This window comes from Drosophila biarmipes, chromosome 3L, assembly GCF_025231255.1.
Source record: "Drosophila biarmipes strain raj3 chromosome 3L, RU_DBia_V1.1, whole genome shotgun sequence".
Lineage (NCBI taxonomy): Eukaryota > Metazoa > Arthropoda > Insecta > Diptera > Drosophilidae > Drosophila > Drosophila biarmipes.
The window spans coordinates 21126114-21153184 of NC_066613.1; the positions used below are offsets into that span (position 1 = coordinate 21126114).

The 27071-nt window shown below is 48.1% G+C and overlaps 5 protein-coding genes across 10 annotated transcripts; 2 read left to right on the top strand and 3 right to left on the bottom strand.

The window, feature by feature from the left end:
• Positions 1 to 31: 31 nt before the first annotated feature.
• On the bottom strand, positions 32 to 18351 carry LOC108034836 (uncharacterized). Of its 3 annotated transcripts, none has more exons than XM_017109956.3 (8): positions 18179 to 18351; positions 17077 to 17288; positions 10524 to 13026; positions 9418 to 9974; positions 9131 to 9329; positions 2370 to 9025; positions 2122 to 2310; positions 32 to 2065 (listed from the first exon to the last, which is right to left on the bottom strand). In XM_017109956.3, exons 3-7 carry the CDS (start codon positions 12404 to 12406, stop codon positions 2126 to 2128), a joined length of 9480 nt encoding a protein of 3159 aa, XP_016965445.1. In that variant the 5' UTR covers positions 12407 to 13026; positions 17077 to 17288; positions 18179 to 18351; the 3' UTR covers positions 32 to 2065; positions 2122 to 2125. The 3 variants fall into 3 exon arrangements, with proteins under 3 accessions (XP_016965445.1, XP_043951175.1, XP_016965444.1); XM_044095240.2 differs by having other exon boundaries at positions 17077 to 17308; positions 18179 to 18345; XM_017109955.3 differs by having other exon boundaries at positions 18102 to 18345.
• A 90-nt stretch (positions 18352 to 18441) lies between these two features.
• LOC108034837 (GATOR complex protein NPRL3) lies at positions 18442 to 21020 on the top strand. Of its 4 annotated transcripts, none has more exons than XM_017109959.3 (3): positions 18442 to 18558; positions 18866 to 19027; positions 19087 to 21020. In XM_017109959.3, exons 2-3 carry the CDS (start codon positions 18894 to 18896, stop codon positions 20789 to 20791), a joined length of 1839 nt encoding a protein of 612 aa, XP_016965448.1. In that variant the 5' UTR covers positions 18442 to 18558; positions 18866 to 18893; the 3' UTR covers positions 20792 to 21020. The 4 variants fall into 4 exon arrangements, with proteins under 4 accessions (XP_016965448.1, XP_016965446.1, XP_043951177.1 ...); XM_017109957.3 differs by lacking the exon at positions 18442 to 18558 and adding an exon at positions 18589 to 18727; XM_044095242.2 differs by lacking the exon at positions 18442 to 18558 and adding an exon at positions 18592 to 18772.
• Positions 21021 to 21271: 251 nt separating this feature from the next.
• On the top strand, positions 21272 to 22457 carry LOC108035647 (zinc finger protein 418). The gene has a single exon (XM_017111353.2). It carries the CDS (start codon positions 21356 to 21358, stop codon positions 22355 to 22357), a length of 1002 nt encoding a protein of 333 aa, XP_016966842.1. The 5' UTR covers positions 21272 to 21355; the 3' UTR covers positions 22358 to 22457.
• Positions 22458 to 22629: 172 nt separating this feature from the next.
• On the bottom strand, positions 22630 to 23752 carry LOC108035648 (uncharacterized). The gene has a single exon (XM_017111354.3). The coding sequence runs from the start codon at positions 23660 to 23662 to the stop codon at positions 23117 to 23119; it is 546 nt and encodes a 181-aa protein (XP_016966843.1). The 5' UTR covers positions 23663 to 23752; the 3' UTR covers positions 22630 to 23116.
• Positions 23753 to 24321: 569 nt separating this feature from the next.
• Positions 24322 to 27031, bottom strand: LOC108035482 (digestive cysteine proteinase 1). The gene is made up of 3 exons (XM_017111132.3): positions 26843 to 27031; positions 25331 to 26320; positions 24322 to 25032 (listed from the first exon to the last, which is right to left on the bottom strand). Exons 1-3 carry the CDS (start codon positions 26889 to 26891, stop codon positions 24422 to 24424), a joined length of 1650 nt encoding a protein of 549 aa, XP_016966621.1. The 5' UTR covers positions 26892 to 27031; the 3' UTR covers positions 24322 to 24421.
• Positions 27032 to 27071: the final 40 nt, after the last annotated feature.

Consider the following 27071-nt stretch of genomic DNA (forward strand, 5'->3'; position numbering starts at 1 on the left):
TATGTGTAATAACACTGTCCAATAAAAAACATTTTCTATATTTTCATTTTATTTTCGTTTTATTTGTGTTTTTCGGTTTTTTGTTTATTGGTAAAGAATCTTATGAATTCATTTGTAATGTATTTTACAGACGAAGCTTGCTTGCCGACTTCTTTAGGAGGCATGCTTGTGTTTGTGTTTAGTAAACAATTAACGTATTTAATTTACATCAGTTAAACCAAGATAGACTTATGACTAAAACCATTACGCTTACACTTACAATTCAAATTCGCACTTATAAAGAATCTAGGATTAGATTAAAAATTATTACGAGTAGGTATTTTTCTTTCAAATAAGTTATAAATAATTTCGTTTACGTTTTATGCTAGAACTATCAAAATCTGTATTACGAAAACCTCGAACTCCTCATCCTCCTCATCCATATATATGTTTTACAGATAACTACGAATAGGTTTAATATAGGTCTTGTTTGTATTGTACAGCGCTAAAAAATATTAACAACATACGTTCCATAAAATCGTCTTAGTAAACTTCATTGAATATATTACACTTATCGGATTACACTAATGTTGCGTATAGCGTATTTACAGAAATAAAAGTTAAATTTAAACTAAAAAGCGCTTCGCCTAAGACCACCTGCACAATTTTCTTATGTGGTTAATGTAGAAATAAAATTTCATATTTACAAGTCATATTTATACACTATTTTTCCACATACTTTTTAAAAACAGATGTGTAAACATCTTTACAACTTATACGCAAAAATTGTGTCTAGTTTTATCAGCAACTTCTGAATTGATAGTGACAAATAATTTTTTTCACAGGGTCAAAATGAGTTGAATTCCTTTTTATTTTGTGTGTGCATATCGGTGACAAAAGAAAAATGCAGCAGCAAGGAATGATAGAAGAGTTTCCTACGCATTCCTCGATGAGCATTGATCCCAATAAAATCCTCTAAACCTAATGACAAGCTATAAAATGTTTTAAACTTATCGAATAAAATGTTATACTTAAATAATTCGTGAATATTTTATTTTATACAAAATTCGGAAAAGATAAAAAAAAATTAAGCCTAATTACGAAAATGGCTTCAGAAAGTGTCCCCTGCTGCCTCTATTTACATTTTTAACGCGTTTCATCCAATTAACCCTCGCTTTGTACTCTTTTTAACTTACATCACTTGCTTAATAAGATAACAAGTATTTTGTTTTTCTTCTTTAGTTTGTATCTGCTTTTTAAAAATATTATTTACAGTGTTTTAGTCCCGAATTCTGGTTTCTTGGTCTTGATAACGTTCTTAGTTTATATTGTTTGCCAAGATCTGTTCTAGGTAGTGGATTTTTAAATATTGCTTGCATTTTAAGGTCTGGCTAATTTTATTTGGGTAGATATTGTTGGTTACCGAGTTAATGTATTTTTTCTTTTATTTCTACGATTACAAGTAATTCAAAGTTTAAACGAAAGTTACACAAATCATATTTTGTAGGGATGGAGACATCCCGATCTACTTCCGGCTCCTCGGCGTTTGAATTAACTTAATAACTAAAAATACATATTCAATTACTAAACGAGCCAAGAGTGGTTTCTAACATCTCAATTACTTCAATTTTGGCTGCCTAATATAATTACATATTATATTGTATTATAGGTGTTTAGCATGTACACGTGCATATATATTGTAGGTTTCTGGTTTTGTAAGTAATTTAAGCGGCTTGTTTGCTGTGACAAAACGATACTATCAAATAACTAAGTAGTTTAGTAAAACGTTTATCCTCCTGCTCTCCCAGGTTTCCCAAATGGTTTTGCTAGGCAAAATGTTTTTCGCTTTGAAATATACATTCATTTATAGCATTCGCTATGCTTGTTGAGCTCGATCGACATGTATGCAGGTCATGCTATATGCGCATTGTTATTTTTATAAATTTAGTGTTTAAAATCAGTGAACGGTTAGCTTTCCTGTTTGGTGTAAGAAAGGTACCATCTAATATTGCAAACTGAAATCCATCTGCTGTTTAGAGACCTTCGCTCAGGTTATTTGTGTTTTGTCAATTTGTAGTTTGGTTTACTGTGAAAAAACATTTGTTTAAAATTCATTTCCTTTAGTAATCATTTTTTACTCACCTCTTCAGACGCCATCTCGCCTGGCTGCCGCCGTGGTCACCTTTTCCAAGGCACTTGCAGCGGCGCCTGAGCCCAATCGATCGATAACCCGCGAGTCGCAGGAAATAGTCCGCTGCAAGCACCGCGATCGCTCGCTCATCTTCTCCTGCTGCTGCTCGAGGAGTGTGGGTGCAGCATTAAAGTGGCCGCCTGCGAATGAGAAGGGGTTTTTAAACCTAATACTTGGTTTTTTTTAAGCCTCTACTTACCTTTTGGCTTGTCATCAAACATGTGCAGCTTCTGAGCCGTGCTCAGGATGCTGTTGACCGTGCTCAAGGTGGTGGCTGCTGGGTCTACTAACGCACTCTTGATCGGCATCCTGCCCCCGGTGACGCCCAAAGCTTGCTGCAGATGGATTCCGCTAGAGCTTCCGCTCTTGATGCTGCTGCTGCCCTTATTGTTGTTGAGATTGGCGTTCAGCTGCGGGTGGTGGTGCGCACTGATTGAGTTGCGCCGCTCCCGGATGGCGGCCTGGAAGCGCTCCGGCGACTGCAGTGAGCACTTGTTAATGGTCTGCGGCTTGACGAAGCAGCGATCCTTGTTGGCACCCGTTGGCGTGGTGGGAGTGGTCGGAGTTGTGGGTGTTGTGGGCGTGGTCGGAGCCGTATCCACCGAAGGGCGATGACGCATCCGATACTCGCTGATGGAGAGCTTACGTTTCGGCATGGGCGTGGGATCTGGCACCGTGAGCATGGGATTCAGTCGCGGATCATGACTGGCGGTCCGCGTGTACAGCTTCAGTGGTGTGGTGGCCGGTGGCGGCATTTCAAGGGATGCAGCCGCCACTGTTGCTGAAACTATGTTGCTACTAACTGGCGTAACTGCTGCAATGCCGGCGGGTTTGGCTGCCGCGGCCGCGGCCGCGGCCGCTACTGCTGCTGCCGTCTTAGCTTTCGTAGACTCCAGATATTCGGCCAGACTTGGCATGGTGTTGGTGATGGGACTGGGGTTGTTCGCTGGCGTCGGAGCATCCTGCAGCTTGCCGTAGATGGTGTTATAGAATGGCAACGGCGCAACCTTGGTGGTGCAGTTGTTGAGCACAGGTTGGGGTGGATGGATCGCAATCGGAGTGGGCTGGGTGATCAGCACAGGGATGGGAGCTGCCTTAGGCGTCGCCAGGGGCGAGGCAACCGGAACTGAAACTGGCGTGGCAGTCGGCATTGGAGTTGGAATGGGAGTCGGATTAGGAGCGTTGATTGGCGCCGGTAGTGCTGACTTCTGTACGTGGTTTGTCTTTAGCTTGCTGTCCCTCTCCTTGTCCTTCTCCCGGTTCTTGTCCTTGTCCTTCTGCTTCTCGTGCTTTTGTTTCTCCCGATCCTTCTTCTTGCTCTTCTTTTTCTCCTTCTTTTCCTTCTTCAAGGCGGCCGCAATGAGTGCCTGCTGCCGGCTGCCACACATGGACTCCCTTCGCCGACTGATGGCAGTAAGTTTTCCGCTGGCAATGGCAGCTGCCAGACTCATTGGTCCTGCACTGGCTGGAGGCGCCTCCTGGTGGTTGTTCTCCTTGCGATGCTGCTGCTGTTGGACAACCGTCGGGGGAATGCCAACCACTGAGGGCTGGGCGAGCGGCAGGCCGAGTCCCTTGCTGCTGTTCAGAAGGATGCTGCTGCTCAGGATCTGACTGTTTGGCTTGGTAAGTTCCTGCTCGAAATTGGTCTGCCGCTTCTTAGCTGTGGGCGGCGTACCCAGCAGTGATGACGCCAGGGGCACCGCACTAGGCGTGACTGGTGTAATGCACATGGACATGGTGCGGCGTCTCATTTGCTGCTGCTGCTGCTGATCGGCATTGTTGTGTGCCATGTGCTTGGTCTTTCCATTTGCTGTAGCAACCGGTAGGCTAGGGGGCACCAGAACAGGAGCTGTCATTGGTTTACTCTCTGGCTTCGACGGCTGCGAAGTCTTTTTCTTCCCCTCAACGACTGGTATCGTGGCATTAGCTGCCGCCTTCAGCTTCTCTTTTTCCTTGGACTTCTTCTTGTCCTTCTTGGATTTTTTCAGCTGCTTCTCCTTATCGCGCTTCTCATCCTTATCCTTGGACGATTTCTTGGCCTCTGCGCCGCTGCCGCCGCTACTGCTATTGCTCTTCTGACTGGAGGATGCGGATGCTGAGACTGCTGGGGTTTTCTTGTTTCTGGACTGCAGGTAGGAAATGTTTGCTTCATGGAAGGAGAGCAAACGTTCTTGTATATCGAGTTCGGTAAGATTTTTGGCACTGGATGGAGCAATGGCGGCTGTTACTGGTGCAATCGCTGTGCTGGTTGTCGCCGATGGAGTTGCATTTGCAGCAACTGTTACTGGTACCGGAAGTCCCGAAAGTGGGGGTGCTGCTGGGGCTGCCGTTTGGGGTCCCGACTCCAGTTTGGGCTTCTTCTTTTGCGGCTCATCCTCCAGTTTAAGAGGAGGTTGTCGCGCCTTGACTGCCACTTTGCTCACATCGAGCAGAGTGGCTGCCGCAGCTGCGGCCGCTGCTGTTGCAGTTGCAGTCGCTGTCGTGCGCAGCAGAGATTCTCCCGGCTTGGGTTCCACTTTCGCCGGTTCCTTCTTAGGTGGCACTAGCTGAGGAGTTGCCTCTACTTTGGGCACCACTGGGACACTGTTAGTTTCCACTTTCGGCTCTACCGCGGAGGGTTCGACCTTAGGTGCCTGCTGCTCCGACTGTTCTTGAAGCTGCTGGTTCTGCTGCTCACGTTGCTCCTCCTCCTCGCGTTTCACCTTTACCATTTCCTCGAACTTATCGCATGCCTGGCTCTCCTCGCGTTCCACATCAATCTTCACGTCATCGGCGGCTGCACTAGTGTCCTCTGGCTCGATCTTAACCAGATTGTCCTCGGCCACAATTTGATGGGTACCCGGACTGGGCGAACGCAGTATGTCCACATCGTCATCCTGCTCCTGCTGATTATTATCCGTTTCTACCTTCAGAGTAGCGGGCATATTGACAGAATCTTCTGCCTCCTCCTTGGGCTCTCCGATAACATCGATGTGCGGCTCTTCAGCTTCCACATTCGCTCCATTGCTTACGACCACCAGGCGCCGCTTCTTTAGCGGTGTACTGAATCCATTCGCCAGTGGCGAGACGGTTGGTACCGGCTGAGAGGAGGGAGTGGCAGCAACCGACTGGTTTAGCTGCTGCTGAATTTCTTCAACCGGAGTAGTCTCTTCGCTGATGGCCTGTCGGAGCCAGCGCTTCTTGACGGACGAATTGTTCTGTAACGGCAGATGCAGTTGCTCTCGGGCAGCGCCTGAAGTCGTGGACTCCGCCTGATGAATAAACTGCTCCACCTTAAGAAGTGCCGGCGCTGGCGAGGATTGGCCTTCGGGTTGATGTTGAAGTTGCTCCCGTTCGCCGTTGATTTCGCTCATAGCCGCCTGCACAAGGCTGTCCAAGCCGGAGGCATGCTGTTGCTCCGCTTGCTGGAACCAGCTGGACATGAGCGACTTCTTGGTCTTGGCACCGCCGGGCGGGTACTTAAATTCGCCCAGCGAAGGCGACGCTGTCGCCGGTGCCGGCTGCTGCTCCAGAGGTCCCATGGCAGCCTCGATCAGCAGGCAGGCGCTGCTCACAGAGGCTGGAGTTGCTGGCAGGGAATGCGATTGGGATGAGGGCGACTTGAATGACTCATTCGGCGAGGAGTTGTTGTGAGCCAAAGCTAGAAGAAGTCCTGCGGCTTGATCCTCTGATCCACTGTGATGCAAATGTGGATGCTGCACTTGATCCTCCGACTCCGAATTGGTCAATGCATGCGACTCGCCGTCTGACTCCACCAGGATGCTCTTTCTGCGTTTGTTGTTGCTGCCTCCCGGTCCCAAGCCATTGGTATTGTTGTAGCTACGACTCACTTTACGCTTCTTCTTGTTCCGACGCTGAGCAGCAGCTGCCGCAGATGTGGTGCTTGTCGGCGTGTCCACATCCTCGCTGATGGAGTTGGAGCTACCACGCTTGTTGGGCGAGGCGGGCGAGTTACTCGTCTGCCGCTTGCCACCGCTGCTCTGACGCGTCTCCTTCTTCCCGCGTGCCTCCTGCTTTTCCATTTTCTCAATCGCTCGCAGAATCGCTTCCAGTTTGCGATCCTCGCGCGACTGCTTCGGCTTGTCCTTAGCCGCCGTTCGTGTGCTGGGTGTCGTGGTGGTACTGGAGGACACGTCCTCATCTTTGGAATCGGCTGACGAAGGAGATGCGGCTGGAAGTGAAGCGGCCGAGAGTGGTGTCGATGGCTGCTGCTGTTGTTGTTGATGCTTGGCAGGTGTCTTCTTTCCACCAGCCACCGATGCTTGGCCACTTATACTAGCATTGTTGTTGGTAATCAGAGGCGCCGCACTCTTCGTGGGTGAACTCAATTTGGTGGGCGTAGTCGCTGGGATTGTCTGGGCTCCGGTTGAAAAGATTATCTGCTGCTGCTGCTGCTGCTGTTGTTGTTGCACTGGCTGAGGTTTTTGCTGACGTTGGGGCGACTGCGGGATGTTCAGCTGCTGAGACTGTTGTTGTAGCTGCTGTGGGGCTTGTTGTTGTGCCCCTTGTTGCTGCTGCGGTTGTGGTTGCGTTTGTTGCTGCACTGTTGCCACTTTGATTGGTGTCACTACGTGCGACGTGGGGGCAGCGTGCAAAGTTTGCAACGCACTCACTGCCATTCTAGCCTCATCTGCCATTTTCTGCTGCTGCTGTTGTTGTTTTTGATTCTGTTGCTGCTGCAGGAAGTTCTGCTGCTGCTGTTGGGCACCAACCACATGTGGCTGCTGCGCCACTACGACATGCGGCTTTGGTGATTGCTGTTGCTGCGGTTGCCGGACCAAATAGGTGGCCATGGGCTGTTGTGCAGCTGCTGCAGCTGCGATAACGGCCAACGGCTCCTGACTTTGCTGTGTCTGGGGCTGCTGCAGCAACGAAGATTGTTGCTGTATCGGCAAAAGAACATGTGGCTGCTGATGCGGTGGCTGTTGAGCTGGCTTCGGCAACTGGGGGGAAAGCATCGGCGTGAGCATGGGCGTGGGCAGCGCAGCAAGGATCTGTTGCTGATGCTGTTGCGTCGGACTTCGCTGCAGAAGCGACAACTGCTGCTGTGGCATCTGGTGCGTGTGCTGCTGTAAGGTCGGCGACTGCAGCTGCGTGGGTGTGGGCGAGGGAATAGACACCGACGGCGATGAGGACGACGTGCAGATGCCAGAGTCATGCAGCACGCTGGACATGGACACAGAGCACGAGTTGTTGCTGCTGCTGCTGCTACCGCCGCTGTTGTTGCAATGCACTCCGGGAACAGGCGCCGTCAACGATGCTGCCGTTGGAGAGGGCTTAAAGCCTAAATTAAGCTGTCCAAGCTGGGGACTATTCAGACCCATTTGACTGCTCTCGCCGCTGGATGAAGTGGAGCGATTCCTGGAGTTGGGCAAAACACCCACTCCTGCCGCCACCGCCGCTCCTACGCCCAGTCCCATTGTCAGCTGTATGGCTGCCGCACTGTTGGCCGCAGCTGCCGCAGCCGCCGCTGCTGCCGCCTTGTTCCGATGACTGCTCCTTGGCTGGGCCGGCGGAGCCTGGAGCTGTTGCTGCACGGCAAGCGGTAGGGCAAAGAGGCAGTCACTGCCCATGTCGCAAGCGCAGCGGGTGCTCGTCGGCTGGATGACGGCAGCGTGCGACTTCTTCTGCTCCACCGCCGCCAGGTCGTGCGGCTCGTGGCGCACTGTGATCTCTGTCTGGGCACGTATGTGCGTCAGTGCCACTATGTACAGGTGCAGTGTGCCCTTCTCGAAGTAGTGCTGCAGTTCGGCATTCGGTCGGCAAGAGCGGCGCACGAATCGTGCATCGTTGCCATACGTCCTCGTATCCACGCACACCTCCGGACCCTTCAGATAAGAAGGTGGTTGCTGCGTCGCTTGTGGCACACTTCCGTCCGGCCGCAGAGTCTGCATGGGCGCCTCCACACCGGGCAGCTGGTAAAAGAACACAAACTGGCCCGGCGTCTTGTGCGCCTTGAAGCTGTTCAGGTAGTTACTGGGCGGGGGCGTGTTCATGTTGACGGTGGGGTTCTGGGTGCGGAACTGGGTGGTTAGCATGTACTTTCCGCGTAGCTCGTGGATGGGGGCATGCGGAGCCAACTCAACGCTGCTGATCAGCACCTTGGCACCCGCATACGGGATGAGCTGTGCCCGTTGCTCGAGCTCGCTGCTGCCACCAGTCGACAATTGCTGTTGAATCTGCCTCAAAGCCTTGTTCTCCGTGTTCTGAATGCTTTGTAGCAGACTGGGCTGCTTCTGGATGGCGTGGAGGCGGGCGCGAAGCTCCGGCGAATAGTGGTTGGTCACCGCATACTCGTAGTTCTCGATCCACTGGCGAAGATTGGCAGCATGCTTTTCGGCGGCCGTCAAGGCGGGACTACTGCCACCGCCGCAAGTCCCATCTCCGCTGGACTTGCTCTTGCGTTTGCTGCTCTTCTTGCTGGACTTGCCGCCGCTGCCCGAGGGAGTACCGCTGCTGCTGCCGCTCTTCTCGCCACCCATGCCAACACCGCTCTTCTTTGCTTTCTTCAAGGCGGAGGTACTGCCCGCGTTCTCTTTGGTTTTCTTCGACTTCTTGGACATGCCGGTGCCCGTGGCAAATCCGCCATTCAGACCAGAAGCCAGCCGTTGCTGCAACTCCTCGGACATCGGCAGTCCACCACCAAGTCCAGCGCTGAGCGTTGTTCCTGCTGCCACGGCAGCAGCTCCATTTGCCGCTTGCGTGGCCACCAGCAGCATGTGTTCCTTGCGCTTTTGGCGTTGCAGGGCTCGAGCTCGCGCCTTGTCCACCGCTCGAGGTTGGCAGAGCTCACACATGTACTCCTCCGGGATGTTCTGGCGATCAATGCCCATGCAGTCAACATGTTGCCAGGCCCTATTGGGAAATGAAGGATTGTGATTATTATGGTTTGTCTCAAATCTTTTTCAGTGTTTAAAAGTTACAAGTATTAAAGAGATATGATTACTACAGTATACTTACGAGCACTTGTCACAGCATATCATATAGCCATCGTCGTGGGTTAATTCACAGATGCAGCGCGTCACGGAGTCATCCTCGGCCTCTGCTTCGGGTGCCGTTTCCGTCTCCTCGCCGGGATCAATGTCTGCGCTAGCCAGCCCCAAACGGGAGCTGCTGCTAATGGCAGAGTGAGCATCATCGTCGGCTTGATGGCGAGCAACTGAGTAAACAAAGATGAATATTAGTGACTGAAGTAAACTACTTTTTTGGAAGACCTTAAAACTTAAATTTGCTATGCATCTACTTACTTTGCTGTCCAAAGTAGCTGCAATATGCGCCTGCCCCCGAGGATGTTGGTTGACCACCAGCCACCGTGACACCGATTCCGCCCAGGGACCACTGCTGCGGCTGCTGGACCTGCTGCGCTGCTCCGGGAATCGTGGCATCTCCTGCAGTCGGCTGCGCGGGTTGCTGCTGTTGCTGGGAGGCGTACGTGTGATCCTGCATGATGGCGTGCAGCTGTTGCAGGCGTAGATCCTGCGTCAGCACCGGCACCGGGCGCACCTCCTCGATGTACAGCTCCTCATCGTTGGCACTCACTTGGTTGTGTCCCAGAAGATGCGACGGCTGTTGCGATGGCTGCGCCGGAGCCTGAGACGCTCCCTTGACCAGAGCTGGCGAGGACTGCGGTGCTGCCGCCTCCACGTGGACCGGAACGTTCAGGGGCGTGAGGGTAAGAGGTGCAGCTGGTGTTGAAGTGGTGGTCGTGGCGAATCCGCTAGCACTGCTGCTCCGCAGGGCTCCGAGATTACTCATGCTGGCGCTTTGGGACAGGCTATTGCTGCTGCCGATTACGTTGTTCACGCTGGAATAAGGGAATTGTCTTGATAAGCGGTCTTGAAAATATCACAACACAATTTATGCTTCGCCATTGACGAGGCTTTTTCTCCTACTGCAATAGAAGTGACTAGCTGGCCGATAGTTGTAAATACGAAATGTTTGACAGAAGTAATAGATATCGAATGCTTGGTGGAATATTGACAATCGATCGTCCCAGACTCTGAAGACATTAGACTGACAAATCGATTAGGAACGGTTCCACTTAAAAGCTTGCTAATCAATGCAAATATTTTTGCTCTAATGTCAGATATGACAGGTAAATACTAAAGGATTTAAGGTGAATATTAATCAAAATATTACATTTTCTCAACCATAAAATTGTGTTTTTAAATTCCAGAAAGAACGGATTTTAAAAATCATTGCAGAGTACAAATGAGTAAAGATAAAAAGTATGATTTTACCAGGTGTTCTTACTAGTGTTGATTTTTATTGATATCTGATTCCTGATTTGTTTCCTGATGAATTTCCGACACCTTTCTAAGACCTCCTATTCTATAGTCGTATAAACACTTACCCGTGCTTGTTGTAATACTCGATGACCGTTGGAGCCTTGCGTCCGCCACTAATCACCTCGTGCTGCAACTGCTGGTGCTGCTTCCGTTCCAGGGAAACCGACCGGCTGCTGGGCGCGCTCACAGATTGACGGCGCGCCGCCGTCGCAGAGGACATGTAGGAGGAAATGGCCGCACTGCCACTGGCAAAGCCATGTGACGAGATGCTCACCGAGGGCGTGGATGCAACCGTAACCGGTGGCGTTCCCGTGACCGTGAGGAAAGAAGCCGAGGAGACCGGCTTTGAGCCGGCCGCCTGATAGTGGGCAAGTAGCAGGTTTCCTGGCTGATTTCCACCGGGACTACTGGCGGATGTCCCATTGCTGCTGCTGCTGCTACTGTTGCTGTATATAATCTGGGTGGGTGGCGGCATGTTGCCACTGCCCGAAGCGGGAACATGCTGGAATCGCTGCTGCTGCTGGCTAAACGACTTCTGGGCCATGCTCTGCAGGATCCGGGCAGACAGTTCGTCGGTCATCTGAGTGCCGTTGACAATCATCACGTCGTCGGTGATCAGAGATGAGTTCGCCGCCCCATGCTGCTCATTGTCGCTGCTCCCGCTGCTATTGTAATGGGTGCGCTTCGTTGCCTGCTGCTGCTGTTGGGGATGCTGCTGGATGACGGTGCCATGGGAGTTGACAAACTTGATAGTTCCTCCGCCCGTGGCCTGACTCTGCTGCAGCAGATATCCTCCTCCGGCCACATTCGGCGACGTTTTGTGCTGCAATTGCGTTCCTTGCGGCAGGCTGATCTGCTGCTGCACATACTTGCTGTTCAGTTTGGTGACCTTAGCGTTAGTGGGAGTGGTGACCATTGGTTGTTTCGCGTAGGTACCCGCTTGTTGCTGCTGCTGTTGGGGCAAGGCGGCAATGGACAAGGCAGTCGATTGTTTCACAAACTTTGCCTTGGCCCCCGACTTGTAGGGAGGTTGCTGTTGTTGCTGCGTGATGAAGGTTTTCAGCTGCTGGGCTTGTAACTGCTGCTGCTGCTGCTGTTGTTGCTGCTGCTGCGACATATTGCTCACGCTCTTGACCGTGATCTTCTGATTGGCCTTCTTTAGAAGAGCAGCATTTGCACCTAACGGAGTTGCCGTCGCATTTACATACTTTGGCTGCGCTGGTTGCACCATAATCTGCGACGGACTTGCCGGCACGTAGGACTGCAGGCGGGTAGCAACTCGGGAGCCCAAAGTCACTTTCTGCAGGGTGGCATGCGGATGGTGTTGCTGCTGCTGTTGCGCCTTGAAAGCGTTTATGCTGCCGAACTTCTGGGGCTGTTGCTGCGTCTTAGCCGGCGATGCCGTCACATACGGCAGACTCTTGGCTCCCAGATAGTTGAGCTGCTGTTGTTGCTGCTGCTGAGTGCCTCCTCCTTGGACTGGTGCCTGCTTAGAGAGCACCGTGAGATTGCTAAGCAGTAGTTTCGAGTTGTGCGGGGGCGCAGCAGCCGATGCGTCGATGATGACATTGCTGGTGCTACCGTCAGTGGTCACAATCTTGTAGATCTGGGGATTGATCAGCTCTTGGCCGGAGCTGCCCGACGAAGCTGTCGACGCGCCTAATGCTCCGGTCCCGGCTGCTGTACGCACCGCGTACTTCTGCGTCGGATTCATCGACTGGGACTGGCTGGCGCTAAGGATTTGGCGCGTACTGATGGACATGCGACGCTGCATGATGCGTTGCAGTTGTGCCTGCGTGGACAGGCTGCTGCCATCGATGACGATATGCGGGGGCGGCGGCTGGGGGCCACCGGCTATTCCCACGCGATTGATGCTACTGGTGCTGCCGCCGCCACTGCTGCTGACGGCTGGCTCCACAAAGACCGTGTCGTGGCTGGACATGGGCATGTTGCTGGTGGTGCTGCTGCGGCAGTTCGGTCTGCGAACTAAAATTAAACGTGTATTTAGAGGGAGGGAGCCTTGAGTCGGCTTGAGAGTTCACTCGCTTGGTAGAGTTCAGTTTCGATCTCGGTCTTGGTTTTAGTTTCTATTTCACAACACTACTTCACAGGCAAAGCCGTCATTTTGCTGCCGGTTCTGCTGATGCAGTTTCTGCTCCTGCTGACGCTGGGCCTTCGTTGACGTGCCCCCAAAACATTGGGGGCTCAATGCATAACCTCTGGCTCTGGCACGGAGGACGGAGGCTGAGTCTCCTAGTGGTAACAATTGTAGGCGATGGTGCGCGCTTGATTTGCATAGACGGTGTCCAACTCTGTGCCACATCACATTGTCAGCCATCACAATCATAACGCTGCGAGAGATTCGACGACTTCCTCCGCGTGCTTCCTGGCTCCTGCGCTGCTGCTTCCTCTGCCCGGCACCCTGCTTATGGATCCTTATCCAGAACCTGCTTGTATCTCCTGATGATGGTAGTCCCGCCCTGTAGATTTTGCGTTGTTTTCCGTCGTTGTGTGTTCAAACTTATATTTTGTGAATACGGTTTTGTCATAAACGATCTTTCGTTGTTTCTGCAATGAGTCAAAAAAGACGAATTTAATTAAATATATGTTAAATATAATTAAATGTTTATTATAAACATAAATATTCAGTTCAGATGAAAAGGTATTTTTTCAGAATAAATATAATTCTGAGATTTCCACATTGAACTATAAAAAAGAATAAATATGTTACTTTACTACCAATAAGCAAGGAATAGATCAATGAAGAAATAAATTGCTCAATCCCACCCAAAATTTTTTTAAAACGTCAAAATCTTGATAGATTTTTAAAACTTTTTTCGAAAATGCAACTATTTTACCCTTACTAAATTCAAAACACTCCTTCTGGAATTATCGATAACATCAAGGGAGGCTCTCATCTCTAACATCCAGGAGTGGCATTGCCAGAAGCACTTTGGATTTGCGTTATGTAATAAAATAAAAAGCACAGCGCTGCCAACGGGCGCCAAAAATACGCATGCGCACTTCAAACGTCAATATCCGCGTTTATTCTGCGTATGTATTTTCGTCTATGCTTTCGGAATGTGCTTCGTGGTGGCTGCTGCACTTGCTGTAAACTTGAACGCAGCATCAGGGAGCGGAAAGGCATTTCTGCGAGACGGCAAACGGCGAAATCAGTGCGAAAGGTGCGCCAAAGCAAAGCAGGGATTGTGCATTGTTTACACTTGTGTGTGTGTGTGTGAGTCAGTTTCGGCATAGTGGTAGTGTGACCCCCCTGGCCAACAAAAACAGCAACAACAACGTTTGGCACTTGTGCATTTGGCTTTTATGGAAACCAGTTTTTCTCTATTTTGCTTTGTTTATGCGCACCGCTAAGTCGCCAATGCAATTGAACGCTCCAAAATCCGTCCCAAATTAACTGATGAAGAATTTGATCTATGAAGATCTTTTTGGTGTATGACAATATTTCCGATTTAGAATATGATTCCCAGAATTTAGACTATCTTTTCACTTTTAAGGTCTTTGCTAGTTACTTTTGAGACATTTTGTAGAATTGGTTTTCGATTTTAAGGTCAAATTGTCATATTCAAAATATAAAAGTATGTAATAAATATTCAAAAATGCAAATATTTTTTATTATTTTCAAATTTCCGAACTCAGGATGCACTGCATTTGAAAACTTGTCAAATCTGAATCTTTTTGTCCAACTTAGGGGTAATACCCCCCCCCAAAGGCCAACACCCATCACCATTAACCACCGACCTCCGACAAGCTGTCAATACTTTGCCATGTTTTGCCAACCATTTCTCTAATTCTCTAATTTATTGCACATTCCGCGCATTCGCCCCGTCTTTCGCATTGCAAAGCAGAGAGCCAAAGCAAAAAAGCAAAGCGGAGCGAAAAGTGAATGCACTAATTTCGCCTTGGCATCCGGCGCGGCATTCATCGCTAGTTGTAGTTACAGTTGTTGTTGTGGTGGGGACTTTTTTGTCGTTGCCTCTGTCGCTGGCTTTTCAGTTTCTTGTATCTATTACACATTGCACAGGCAACTTGCACTTGGATATCCCCACCTGCGTGCCTGTGTGTGAGATCCCGAGCGATTGTGCTGGCTGCCCATTTGCGCCTATTGTAGATACAATTTCTAATTGAAACAGAGAATAGGGAGCAGCGCAATTGATTCCCCAATTGAATGGTGAATCTGGGAAAGCACGGCCGAAGCTTATGTAACCGTTTGCCTATTTCCTGCAGATACAATGTGCAATTATGTAAAGGCCGCCCTCAGGTTAATCGATAAACGGATTTTACAGCTTCAAGCTGGGTTGTACATGTCGTAATGTGGCCCAGGAAGTGGGGCTTAGAACTTTATCGAAAGCGATGTTGGGCATGTCTCATTTCCGTTTTGTGTTTCGCCTTAGATTTCTGAATGGAAACAGTGAGAGGCCACAAGATAACGGCACAAATGGGGGGCTGCAGTAAATTGTGATTTGGGTTACACACACACACTAGCATCGGCGCTATATCTGAACTTTTACAACGAATCTTACAACGCTGCTAGTTAAAAATACCCAGGCGAAAAAGAGGGACGGAGGAGAATTTGAATTTGATTCTCTCATCCTCGCAAAGGTGAAATATCTACACACATACACACGTGTGCGAGAGCCAACCCTACCCCAACCCCAGCAACAACATCATCATCGGCAAGTAAAATGCGCGCCATAAACAAATTACACACAAGCTCACAAAATAAGCCCCATTGGAGCCCATCATCGGGTCGTGGGTGTGAGCAAGACAGCAGCAGATCGCCGTAAATCGTGGCTGCAAATGCACGTTGGAACTTATCGCACACACACATACAAGGGGAGGCCGCGGTTCTTTTAGGCAGGGGCGGATCCAGAGGGGATAATTGGGGATTACTTACGCCCGCCCCAAAAAAAGAAGTATATTGTAATATTAACTAAAAATCGTAGAAAGTAACAAAAATTTTCAAAGAGTTTCCCCTTCATCCAAAAAGCTCCCCTTCGCAGCAGCCCCTGCTTTTTCGTGTTGGTTTTTTGTTGCTATGACTATTGTTGCATCGCTAGATGAAGTAGAACAAATAAAAAGCTTATCGACATCGACACACCTACAGTGTGTCGAAGAGAGAAAGACTCCCATTGTGATCTACTGAAAAAAATGAGCCTGTAATTAAAAATAGTAATGCTCTGCTCATATTAGTTTGTTGACCAATGGACTACGTGACTGCACCATAATATTGGCATTGCTTTGCCTGTACGTACTTTCATTGACACAAACGCCGACCGCGCAATGGGCATTAGCTTTTGCATACGGGCTATTCGCTAGTTTGCAGTGTCAACGAATTGCGTCTTATTTTAGTTTATTTTTTCTCTACTTCTGCACGGCTGAAGCGTGTGCCTAATGCGATATATTCCCCTAGAATGGTGGGGGATAAAATAGATCTAAGATTATTACTAAAATCCGCCTTTATTACAATCTGAAAGGGGGTTAGGAGAGGTGTTCTTAGGGTTGCGGAGGGGTCGTGATTTTGGAGCCGCGACAACCCTTGGATTTATCGAGTATGTGTGGCTTGCTTTCGCGAATTTACATTAGCTCGATGGTCTGGTCGGCGCTGCGCAGAAAATAACGCAAAACGAGCGCAGTGCAAAAAGTTGTCTATCAACTTTTGCTTTCATTTTGTGGCGAAAATTCGCGCGTACAGAGCGCAAGGCATAAATAACAATTGCAAAAATCACGTATGTGCAAGGAGCAGAACAGGAACATTCGAGCAAGGCCTGTGCGCAAGAGCGGGACAAACAGCTAGACCGCTCACACACGCACACTAGCGTACTGTTAACTGCGGCCAACTTCGCGGCGTACAAACGTGTAACTGAGAAACACGCAATAAAATGTTTGACGAAAACAAGGGAAGAGAAACCCGAATAAAATCTATACTTGTGACAACATTTTGGATATTGGATCAAATGGCGTCGTTGCCTTGGTAAAACGGAGTTGCAATTATCATAATGCACTTTTTGGTGCACTTTGTTGATGATTTTTTCTCCGACTGTCTGATGCGCATGTCAAAACATTGGAGGAGACAACAAAAACACTCCTCGGCATACACATTGTAATGAAAATGCGGCAAGGGTGTGCCTGCTAGAAATCTGATTCAGAAACATCACTATTTTGGCCACTTGAGCAAAACAAACTGCAAATAATTAAAAGCTAAAAACATTTCCGTCGGGCTGGCAACTCTGCGCTTGGGGCATTATTACGCACATCTAACTTCACGTTGCACAAAGCGGAATCGAAAGCAAAACAAATGAACCCGCGAACGTGTGCGAGCGAGCACGCTATATAGACGGCCAGTGGGGAGAAGAATATGCAATCAAATATGGCGACACACAGTACACAGTATGCAAAAAAAAAGAAAGCAAGAAAATCAAGGCATCAACAAATGGAATATTTAACTTGCTCGAATCAACATTGAATCGGAATTACAATTAGTTGGGAACAGATTTATTTGCATGACCTTTTCGGGGTTCTTTTAATCGATTCAAAGTTACTTTTCGATTTGGGCGCGCACTCACACACACACACAAACACACTGGATTTACTCACCGTTTACTCTGTTAATTTTAGGTTTTCACTTCATTTTGCACAACTTAGTTTAATTTGACGGCAAGCTACGTGGTTTATTGCTTCTCAGAGCTGTTTTTCAATTTTTAGAATACACTGTGTTTTGAGTTGTACACTTGTTTTTTTGTTCTGTTGCACATTGTTGATTCGCAGAATTCAACCGATGGCGCGACGCTGTTTCGAACGTTTACTACCTGCACAAAGCAAAATGTTTCTACTTTGATTAATCAATTTTATTATTATTAATACCGTATGGCACGAGAAGCAGAAGACAAAACGCGCAAGAAAAACACATACACGGGGGGCGCAAAAGACGTGAGTGGAAGCGAGACGTCTACTCTGTCTAGACAGGCGCACAGCTAGTGTGACCGTTCTGACTCGTGGCCGAGCCTATTATCGGCTATTTTATTTTGTTCGCCTGCCCTGTTTCTTCCTCTTCTTGGTTTTTGTGTTGCTCTGTATCCCCGCTTTAGCCTATTACCACTGCGCCTGGCCATTCCGAAATGCTGTACGTACATATTTCGATTTCGCCTTTCCGCCTATTCGTTGATACCCACACAAACGTATATCTGTGCATGCCTTTCTACGTAGGTATGTGTAAAATCTATACACACGGATGTTGGCGCACATATACACAAAAAGCAAAATAGTTAAATGTTGTTAACTATTCGGCAACAAGCCAGCTACTCACATTCCAAACGGCCATTAAACCGTGCAGACTAGCGAAAAAATTGATCAAAAAACAGATACACAAAAGATGATGAAGAAAACAGACTAGGGAAATGACAATAAGTCGAATTCAACTTATTGGCCACCTTTCGGCCAAAGACTATGAAATTAATTCAGAAATTGAGCGCACAGTCAAGTAAACTATACTTTTTGTACAATTCTTTATACCTTTCCTACACTCACACAAATACTATATATATGTATATATAGACCGCGGCTAGTACACGTTTAGCGTCATCTCGCTCCCACCTACGCCCTGCACGTATTTTGCCTCTCACATTGTGTGTGTTTTCCTCTTTTCCAACACGCTAATAAGAAATCGTCAAATTAAAAGTGCTCTTGCAGCCAAACTAACACGTTTCACGGGGGAATTTCATAGTTCTGCGATTGCCGCGCTCGCATACTACGCTCCCAGCTATTTTCACAAATTTTTTGTTGACGTTTCGAGCACAATTTCCACGCGTTTTGCTCACAACTTTCCGCTTCTTAGAAATTAGCGACTGACCAACCGAAGACGGTCACACTACAGCGGGCGATGAATCGTTATCGCTGCACCAGGGATGGGCGACGATAACGATTGACGAGTCGATAAATTCAGTGAACTAGTTTCAAGAACCAGTTCGATTAGTCAGCTGGTACTTCTTTTTTTATTACATTTATTTTTGTTTTGTTTAATTTTTTTGTATAATGTCATAATTTTAACATTTTTTAATAATTAATTTTAAAATTAAAAAGGTAAAATTCATTTGTGCTCGAATATTTGTTTCTTTTTTGTAATCGCTGTATTTTAAGCGAAATAAGAGGAAGCCACACTGCTGTAATGAAGAAATAAAATAAAATATTTACATATGTTGTTTTATAATTATTAAGTTTTGGAAGATATATTTTATGAAGTCCAGTCGAGGTACTCTTTGAGTAGATGAAAAACAGTCCCAAATGTTTTTGAATGGTACAATGATTCCGAAAATCGGGATTTAGGGGACTGACCCTGACACCAGCTGATTATGGAAATATTCTCACATATTTTTATTGCTACTTAAAGATAGGATAAAGGTCATCTCTGAAGGGTCATGGATACGAATGTGAACCCCCTGGCCGTAATCCTGGTTTACTTCGACAGCAAGGGAGACCGGCTGTTGTACAGATATCCCTATCAAACACTTGGCCAAACGGAGGAGGCCAGCGATGAGCAGAGAAAGTCCAGGTGAAGTTCCTATTTCCCACCCCTTTTACTCCGATTTCAACTGCTTGATATGCCCACAGAAAGCGCAATCCCTATGCCGTGGCCCATGTGGACGACCTGCTGCAGACACCCACCCACTTGGGGGCCTCCCAGGGCCAAGGGCAGCTGCAGGGATTCGCCGACGAGGTGCTCTCAGCTCTCTTTGCCGTCAAGCCGCAGCTGTGCAATCAGAAATTCGAGCTCAAGCTGAACGACGTGCGCTTCGTGAGCCACCCCACGCTGATTCCGCACAAGGAGCAGCGGAGCGGAGCCATGGCCAAGCAGCAGATGCTCATCAACATCGTCTTTGCGCTCCACGCCCAGGCTAGCTACTCGATTGTGAAGTGCTACCATGAGCTGAGCAAGCGCCTGGGGCTGGCTCTGAAGTTCGAGGAGCAGCGCAGTGGCTATGTCACCGAGCAGACGGCCCACATGGCCCGCACCCACGACGAGCAGCAGCAGCAGCCGCTGGAACGGACTCTGGAGCTGATTGCCGAACGCTGTAGCTTGGCGCAGGCCCTGCGCTCCATCTTCCACGATCTGTGCACCACCGGCCTGCTGAGTACCTCGCTGAATCACAACCTTACGCTGTGCTTCTGCCTGCCGGCCAAGGCCCACCAGCTGCACAAGAAGGGCAGCATGGTGGATCCGGAGACCATTGATCGCTGTCTGCGTGCCCTGAAACCCTATCACGGCATGCTGTTGCTGGTCGACTTTGCAGAGCTGCTGGACTGCGTTCCACCCACGGGGGCCCGCATGCTGTGGCAACTGGTGGACGCCTACAACCCGCTGATTAGCCTCCAGAGCATGGCCTCCAAGGCGGACTTGAGCATCGAGCACGTCTACAAGCTGGTCTCGCATTTGGTGTACTGGGCCAAGGCCACCATCATATATCCTCTGTGCGAGACGAACGTTTATGTGATCGCGCCAGATGCCCCATTGCACACAAAGTCCCATCTGGTCGAGAAGTTCTCGGCTCGCTTCGCGGGAATGTCCCTGTTCGAGGTGATCTCGGATTTCTCGCTGCCCACGTCGATTGGGCACCTAACCACGCCTCTGCAGCAGCCGGCGCGACAGGGCATCCTCGCACAGATGGTCATCTGGATGCTGCAGCACCATTTGCTCATGCAGCTGCACACGTACGTTCAGTTTATGCCCAGCGAGGATGAGTTCGGCGACTCGGCCTCGTGCAGCAATCATCTGAGGGATGCCGTTAGCGATGAGGAGGGAGAGCCGGACCAGGATGCGGACGAGCTGCACGAGGGCTCCATGTTGAGCATGTCCAGTCAGCCGCTGCCCGTGCCAGCGGTCTCAGTCGGTGGCCATCGACGCGACGCCTCCGAGGATCACTCTTCCCTGGCCTCCGACAACATCGCCGTGCAACCCTCGTCCAGCCACAAGTCCAACTTCAGCATCACCGCCTCGATGAGCACGGACAACTGCGACAGCCTGGACTCCATGGAGGATGAGCAGAAGCTGAAGGAGCTGCTACAGGTCTTCAGCGATGCGGATCGAGCCGCCATCCGGCGCATTCCCGCCTCCGCCAATGTGGACGATCTCTCGCTGCTGGTGAAGCTCTACCAGATGGGCTACTTCAAGAGCGAGCACCACCTGGAGGAGATCATGTACTTCGAGAACCTGCGTCGCTCGCAGCTGCTGCAATTGCTGGACAAGTTCAGGGATGTGCTCATCATCTACGAGACCGAAGATCCCGCCATCGCATCCATGTACAACAATACCAAGTAGATTTGGTCGAATTTTGCATTCCTGCAGTTTATGTTGAATGTTTTTGTTAGTTAACTAGGATATGTAATCTATTAAATAGAAATGCATTTAATTTGTAAAGTCTTAAAGAAAATCCAATTAATTTTCGGCTGCATTAGCAAAAATCTATAATTATTTATTAATAGAAGCAAATATGGTTGTTTAATTAATTTGATTCAACTAAAATAAAATTGTTCTTGTTTTTCTAAAACATGTTTTTAATGAATAGAATTCTTTTAATATAAGCAATTTTTTTTTCTTTTTTTAAATAAATAAAATTTTTCCAGCATCTTTTTGCTTAATTCAGCTTTAGTCAGAATTAAAATTATATATTTGAATAAAAAAACAATTTAAATATTAAAAAAAAAAAAATAAATAAAATAAGAAAAAAACGAGAGAAAGAAAAAAAAATCAGTTGAAAATGCACTTTTGGTATTTTTGGTATATGTATTCGATGGATGGTATTTTTCCACCAGCTGACTTTATGTGTAGTGTTTACATTCGATCCTTTCTGGAATTTCAAGAAATATCTTGAATCTCACCAAGATGGATCTCTCGAAAATGTGCCGCGTTTGCAGGGACGAATCGGACTGTCTGGTGGACCTGTTCGCGGAGTCATGCACCTCCCGCCGGGACCAAGGGGAGGAACCACAATTGGCCACCATGTTAAGGGAGTGCTCCGGATGCAACGTGGCCAGGGCGGACGGAATGCCGCAGTTCGTCTGCGTGGAGTGCGCCCAGGCCACGAGGAGCGCCTTCCGGCTGAGAAGGCAGTGCCGGAAGAGCCAACAGTACTTTGACCAGATGCGTGCGATGATCAAGGAGCTGGAGAACATTGAGGATGGTCTGAAAATGAAGATGGGAGGCAATGAGCCACAGAAAACCGAGTTCGGCGTCCAAAAGGGAGAACCAGCCGAACCTCAAGGCGTGGAACACCTCTTTGTCAAACTCGTGGAGATGAAGTACAAGTCGCTCGACTCCCAGGAGCAAACCAATGGCCACGCACTGAAAGACCCAGCCGAGAAACGCACTCCCATCAAGAGGGCCAGGTCCTACTCGGAAAGTGATTCCTGGAGTCCGGAAAGTGACGCCGCCAAAGACGACAACGATGATGACAACTGGGAGGCTTCAAGGAAGAGCAAGTTAAAAAAGGCGCGCGAAGCCTTTGAGTGTCTCCATTGCCAGCAGTCCTTTGCCCACAAGGTACACTTGCAGATCCACATGCGTATTCATACGGGCGAGCGTCCGTTCAAGTGCCCCCACTGTCCGCGATCCTTCACCCAGAAGGGCAATCTGCACACCCACTTGCGGCTCCACACCGGGGAGCGCCCCTACCAATGTCCGCACTGCCCCAGCCGCTTCCGGCAAGTCGGCCAGCTCCAAGTCCATAACCGGGTCCACACTGGCGAGCGGCCGTACAAGTGCCCGGTTTGCCGGTTTAGGTTCGCACAGAAGAGCACCATGCAGAAACACATGTTCGTCCATACAGGAGTCAAGTTTCAGCCCCAGCAACGAAGGAAAAAGTGCAGTGATTCAGATAGATGTTAGGATGCTCGTTTTAATTACGAGAATAAGTGGCATGCCAATGGGCATTGTATTATTTCATGCTTAAATATACCTATTAAGTCCTAACTACATACTTAGTATACATATATTATAAATGTTTATCAAACTGACTTTGTTTTCAAATTATACACAATGTGTAAGGGATTCAACAAGTTTTCGTTCTTATCATATCCTTGTTAATTTAGTATATAGTATTAAGCATAGTTCTGACTATTAGACGGCCAGTAGAAATCTCATTTAAATGTGGAAAGCAATTATATTTATATGCGTTTATTTTTAACCATATTAAGTAGCAAAAAAATGCATAATCTCTAGTTTTAAAACCCCTTTACAGTGTATTTACCTACTTACATATTTTTAAGTTTTTTAAATGTTATTACTCTCTAGTAGAAGCCCTTACCCAAAATACTTAGGAATAAATTGTATTACAACTTAAGCATTTTAATCCACTCGTATCAAGTGTACATAGTTGGTCATCTTAGTGGTAGTTCTTAAAAAAGCCGATCATAACACGTATTTCTTAGGTGTCTTAATGAAATTCTTTTTAAATAAGGCTAAAAGTTTGTTTCGTGGAAGAATGAGTATGTCATGAATTGGTCAACAGATGGTTTTCTTATAAATATAATCGTCGATTGCAACTTAACATAAAGCAACATGATAATGTTTTAATATAGAACATAGAGGATAGAACATTTGGCTTGCCAAGCGCCTAACCTAAAGCTGTGCGATACGCAGAGGATGCTACTTAACCGATCGTCGTTTACCCTTCCCCTTGGTGTGGGTGCGGCTGTGCATGGTGAGCTGCGCCTTGCCGGTGAAGCTCTTCGGGCAGTCGGGACACTTGAAGGGACGCGGCTTCTCCTCCTTGACCTTCTTCGCACTCGGCTGCAGGTCGTTCTTGTTCTCGTCCTCCTCCTCGTCCTCGTCCTTGATGCGATCCACCAGGCTCCAGTCCTCGGCCTCCAGCAGATCGCATGTCTCCTGGTCCTTCTTCTCCGACTTCACGCGTCGCAGGCACGCCACGTTCTTGGCGTAGCGCATCTTGAATAGCAGGGCGTCGCGCAGCTTCCTCAGGCACGGCTCGCAGATCTTCAGGGGGAAGCAGTCGCCGGAAGAGACCGGCACCGAGCTGCAGCTCCGCATCAGGTCGGCCGGCGTGGGCTCCGGCTCCTTGGTCTTCTTCAGCTCGGCGCTCAGGCCGTCTGCGAAGCTCTTGTTGTCGTAGATGCCCAGCAGTTCCTCCGCCTCGCCCATGCAAACTCGGCACATTTTCACAAGGTCCTCCATGGTTCAAGTCAATTATTTATTTTTCTTTTGGATTATTGGCAATCAAATTTTTTGAAAGGATGAGGTTTGGTGGAAGACCGTAGTGCGACCGCAAAAAAATACCAATTGGCGCCATTCCAGGGCTGCAAAATATGTTATCGAAAAACGTTGGAAACGGGAGCGAAAAATTTAAATATTTGGTTTAATGATAATCACTTTAAATGTTCCAAAACAAATAATAATTTAAGACTAGATATAATGCGAGCTATTAAGTTATAATAAAAGTAATTTTGGTTCAGATTTTATATGATCTTTTTTAAGAACTTTAAATGGATATTTTCAATCTAAATAATACAACTCCAAGAAAAAAAGTTAAATTTGTTTATAAGTACATAAAAATTAGGCAAAACTGCTAAACAGAAATATAACTAAGGAATTTAAAAAATAAATATCAACTCAAAACATTGAATGTAAGTATGCCTTCTGAAAACTAGACTTTCACAAGCAATGGCAAAGACCCCGTAAAACTTTTGCAACTTGCTCAAAGATCAAAAGAGCACTGGTCATTGCCTTCTAAGCTTATCACATAGTGAATGCATCATGACCAGACTATAGTACAAAGCTATACTTAGCCACATCTGCGGCCAACCGAAGTGGCGATAAGACTCGAAAGACATGGATTACAAAAGAGTTCATGAAGTGTATTGCATATTTAGCGCCCTCGGGGCGTGATAATAGAAAAGATTACATAAAATAAGAAATAAGAGAGTGCGGGTTCGTCTACATCTCCACGTAAGTGGGCATGGTCATCACTCCGCAATTGTTCTTCTTGGCCGACATCAGGATGTAGCCGTCGTTGCCCCAGTAGGTGGACCACGAGTTCTTCACCAGCCAGTAGTCCTCGCCATTGATGCTTCCATATCCAACTGCCAGCACGGCGTGATCCAGACCATCCACATCATTCTTGCACGTGGGCTCGTAGTAGACTCCATGCGAGTAGAAGCTGAAGGTCTTTGGAGAGGCGTCGATGGCCACCGAAAGGGGACCGTGCTTGAGCAGGGCCAGCTTGAAGGCACTCGGATCGTTGGAGGTCACGTTCACGAATCCCTTGATGGGTGCCACCAGGGTCACGTTGTTGACGTGACAGTAGCCATCCTGCCCCAGGTAAGGACCGTACTCCTCCTCCGTGGGCACTCCGCCGGATTGCAGCATCCACTGGTACACGCGGAAGTCCTCGCCACCATCGCAACCATTGTTGCCGTAGGCCCAGGAGCAGTCGATCAGGGCCTGCTGGGAAAGCCGCACGAGATTGCCGCCGTTCTTCAGGAAGAAGGCGCCCTCCAAGTGGCCAATGGTGCCGAAGGACCAGCAGGATCCGCACACAGATTGATCTGGAAGAAAAAATATAGCAAAATTTTAAATTTATGAGAAATATAATATATAACAAACCCTTTAAATTACAAATTATTAGAAAGTGTATTGAACGTAACCATTTTATAAAAAAGAACCCTAATGATTAAGTGTTAATCCCATGAACATGACTCGTTTAGTTGTAATTTAATTTTTCAAAAATAATAATAAAAATATGTAAGCATAATCTATACTTTTTTCTTATCAGGATTAATCATTTTGATGACTCCCCCTGGCTGATTGGATAAAATATGTATGGTATATAGAGCATGCACCCACCTTTCACCGGAGTGACAGCGCCGTATAGCCGCCAATCGTACTGGTCGGGAATGTCATCCTTGTACTTGGGCACATCGTAGGGGAACGGCTTGCCGGTGTTGTAAACGCCCGACGATCTGTAACCACGGCGAGCCTTCAGCTCCTCCTCGGTCTTGTCGGCCAGGTGATTCACGGCCAGCGTGTAGGTGAGCTTGGCCCGGTTCTTGGAGTGGATGTAGCGCAGGTTCTGGCGGAAGATGTTCTTGCGGTGCTCGTGCTCCTTCTCGCTGGGATAGGCGACTCCGTGCTTGCGCTTGAAGTGGTGGAAGGCCTTGTCCACATGCTCATCGGTTCCGCTGATGAACTCCTGCATGGGGTTGAAGGTGGCATAGTGACCGGAGCCCGGACCGGGGAAACCAACGCACTGCAGGCTGTCATCGATCTCGAAGACCTCGTTGGGGATGTCATCATGCTCGTAGCTGTCGTAGTCCAGGTAGTAATGATCGTAGTGGGAGCCCAGCAGGGTATTGTATCCCCTCATCTCGTAGCGCACGGGAATGGGCATGCGACTGGCGGGATAGTGCGGCGACTTCTTGTACCGCACCCACAACGTGTAGACGTTCTTCTTCTGGCCAATGGTCTCCTCCAGCCGGAACTTGTCGCAGGTGAAGCCCAAGAAGCTCTCCGTGCCCACCAGACTGAAGGGCTTCGCGTTGGGCAGGATGCTCTGGATCTCGACGGCCTGGTCGGCGGTGCCGTTCACCTGCAGGCAGGTCAGCTTGTTCTCCTCCGTTTTGGTGGTGATCGGAGCCAGTTTCAGCAGGGTTCCGAACTGTCCCTCGCCGGCCAGCTGGTACGTCTTCACCATTCCGCCGTAGTAGTCGATGCGGGATCGCCTGGTGTTCTTGTCGTACCAGGCGTAGAAGGGCTCGGCGATCTCGGCGTAGGGAATGTAGAGGGTTCCCTTCACAATGTAGTTGGGATCCCATTTCGGCGGATTCGTGGCATCAGCTATTTTTTCGGCGAAAGTGGGGAGATAGAGAGAGAAGAGAATAAGCGGGAGTTTGACGAAAACAAACGGTAAAGGGCCGCCATCGAGGTTTAAGCTCACGCCATTGCTTTGGTGACATACATATATTGGTAATTCCAAAAGTACAGGTGAGTTCAAAAAAATAGGTGTGTAATTTAATAAATTTTATAATTTAATTTGTATATGTAAGTGTTAGAGTCTGAATGTTAGGAAGTTTTATAAATCTAAGATCTTAGATGTATTTTCAGAAAAACAAATCGAATTTGACTATATTCTTAGCAAATTCTGTATCTTTCCGACATTAAAATGGCTACGTTAACTAATGTATGACTATAAGGGAAATTTAAAAATTTTGAATTTTTAATTTGTAAGATTAGTTAAAAAGTTCTAAAGCATTGACCTCACTTGTTCTTATATGCATTAGTTTTGCGCAACACACACACGCATAAGCAATTATTCTTTGTTTGGCGAGACCTTTTTTGCAATCTAATGTTTACACTCACCCGACAAAGCTAGGCCTGCGAGCAGGGCTAGAGCTAAGAACACTTGCATTCTGGAGAATTCACTACAGACTTGTCTGGAATATTACGGATCCAGCTCCACTTTTCTTTACTTCCAATCTTTCCGAAGAATTAAACCGTTCTGCCGGCTCTAGAGTCCGACTGCCTTAACAACAACTTTCTGTGATTGGAAGTGGGGAGATAACGCTGTCGTGAGAAACATCGGTATTCA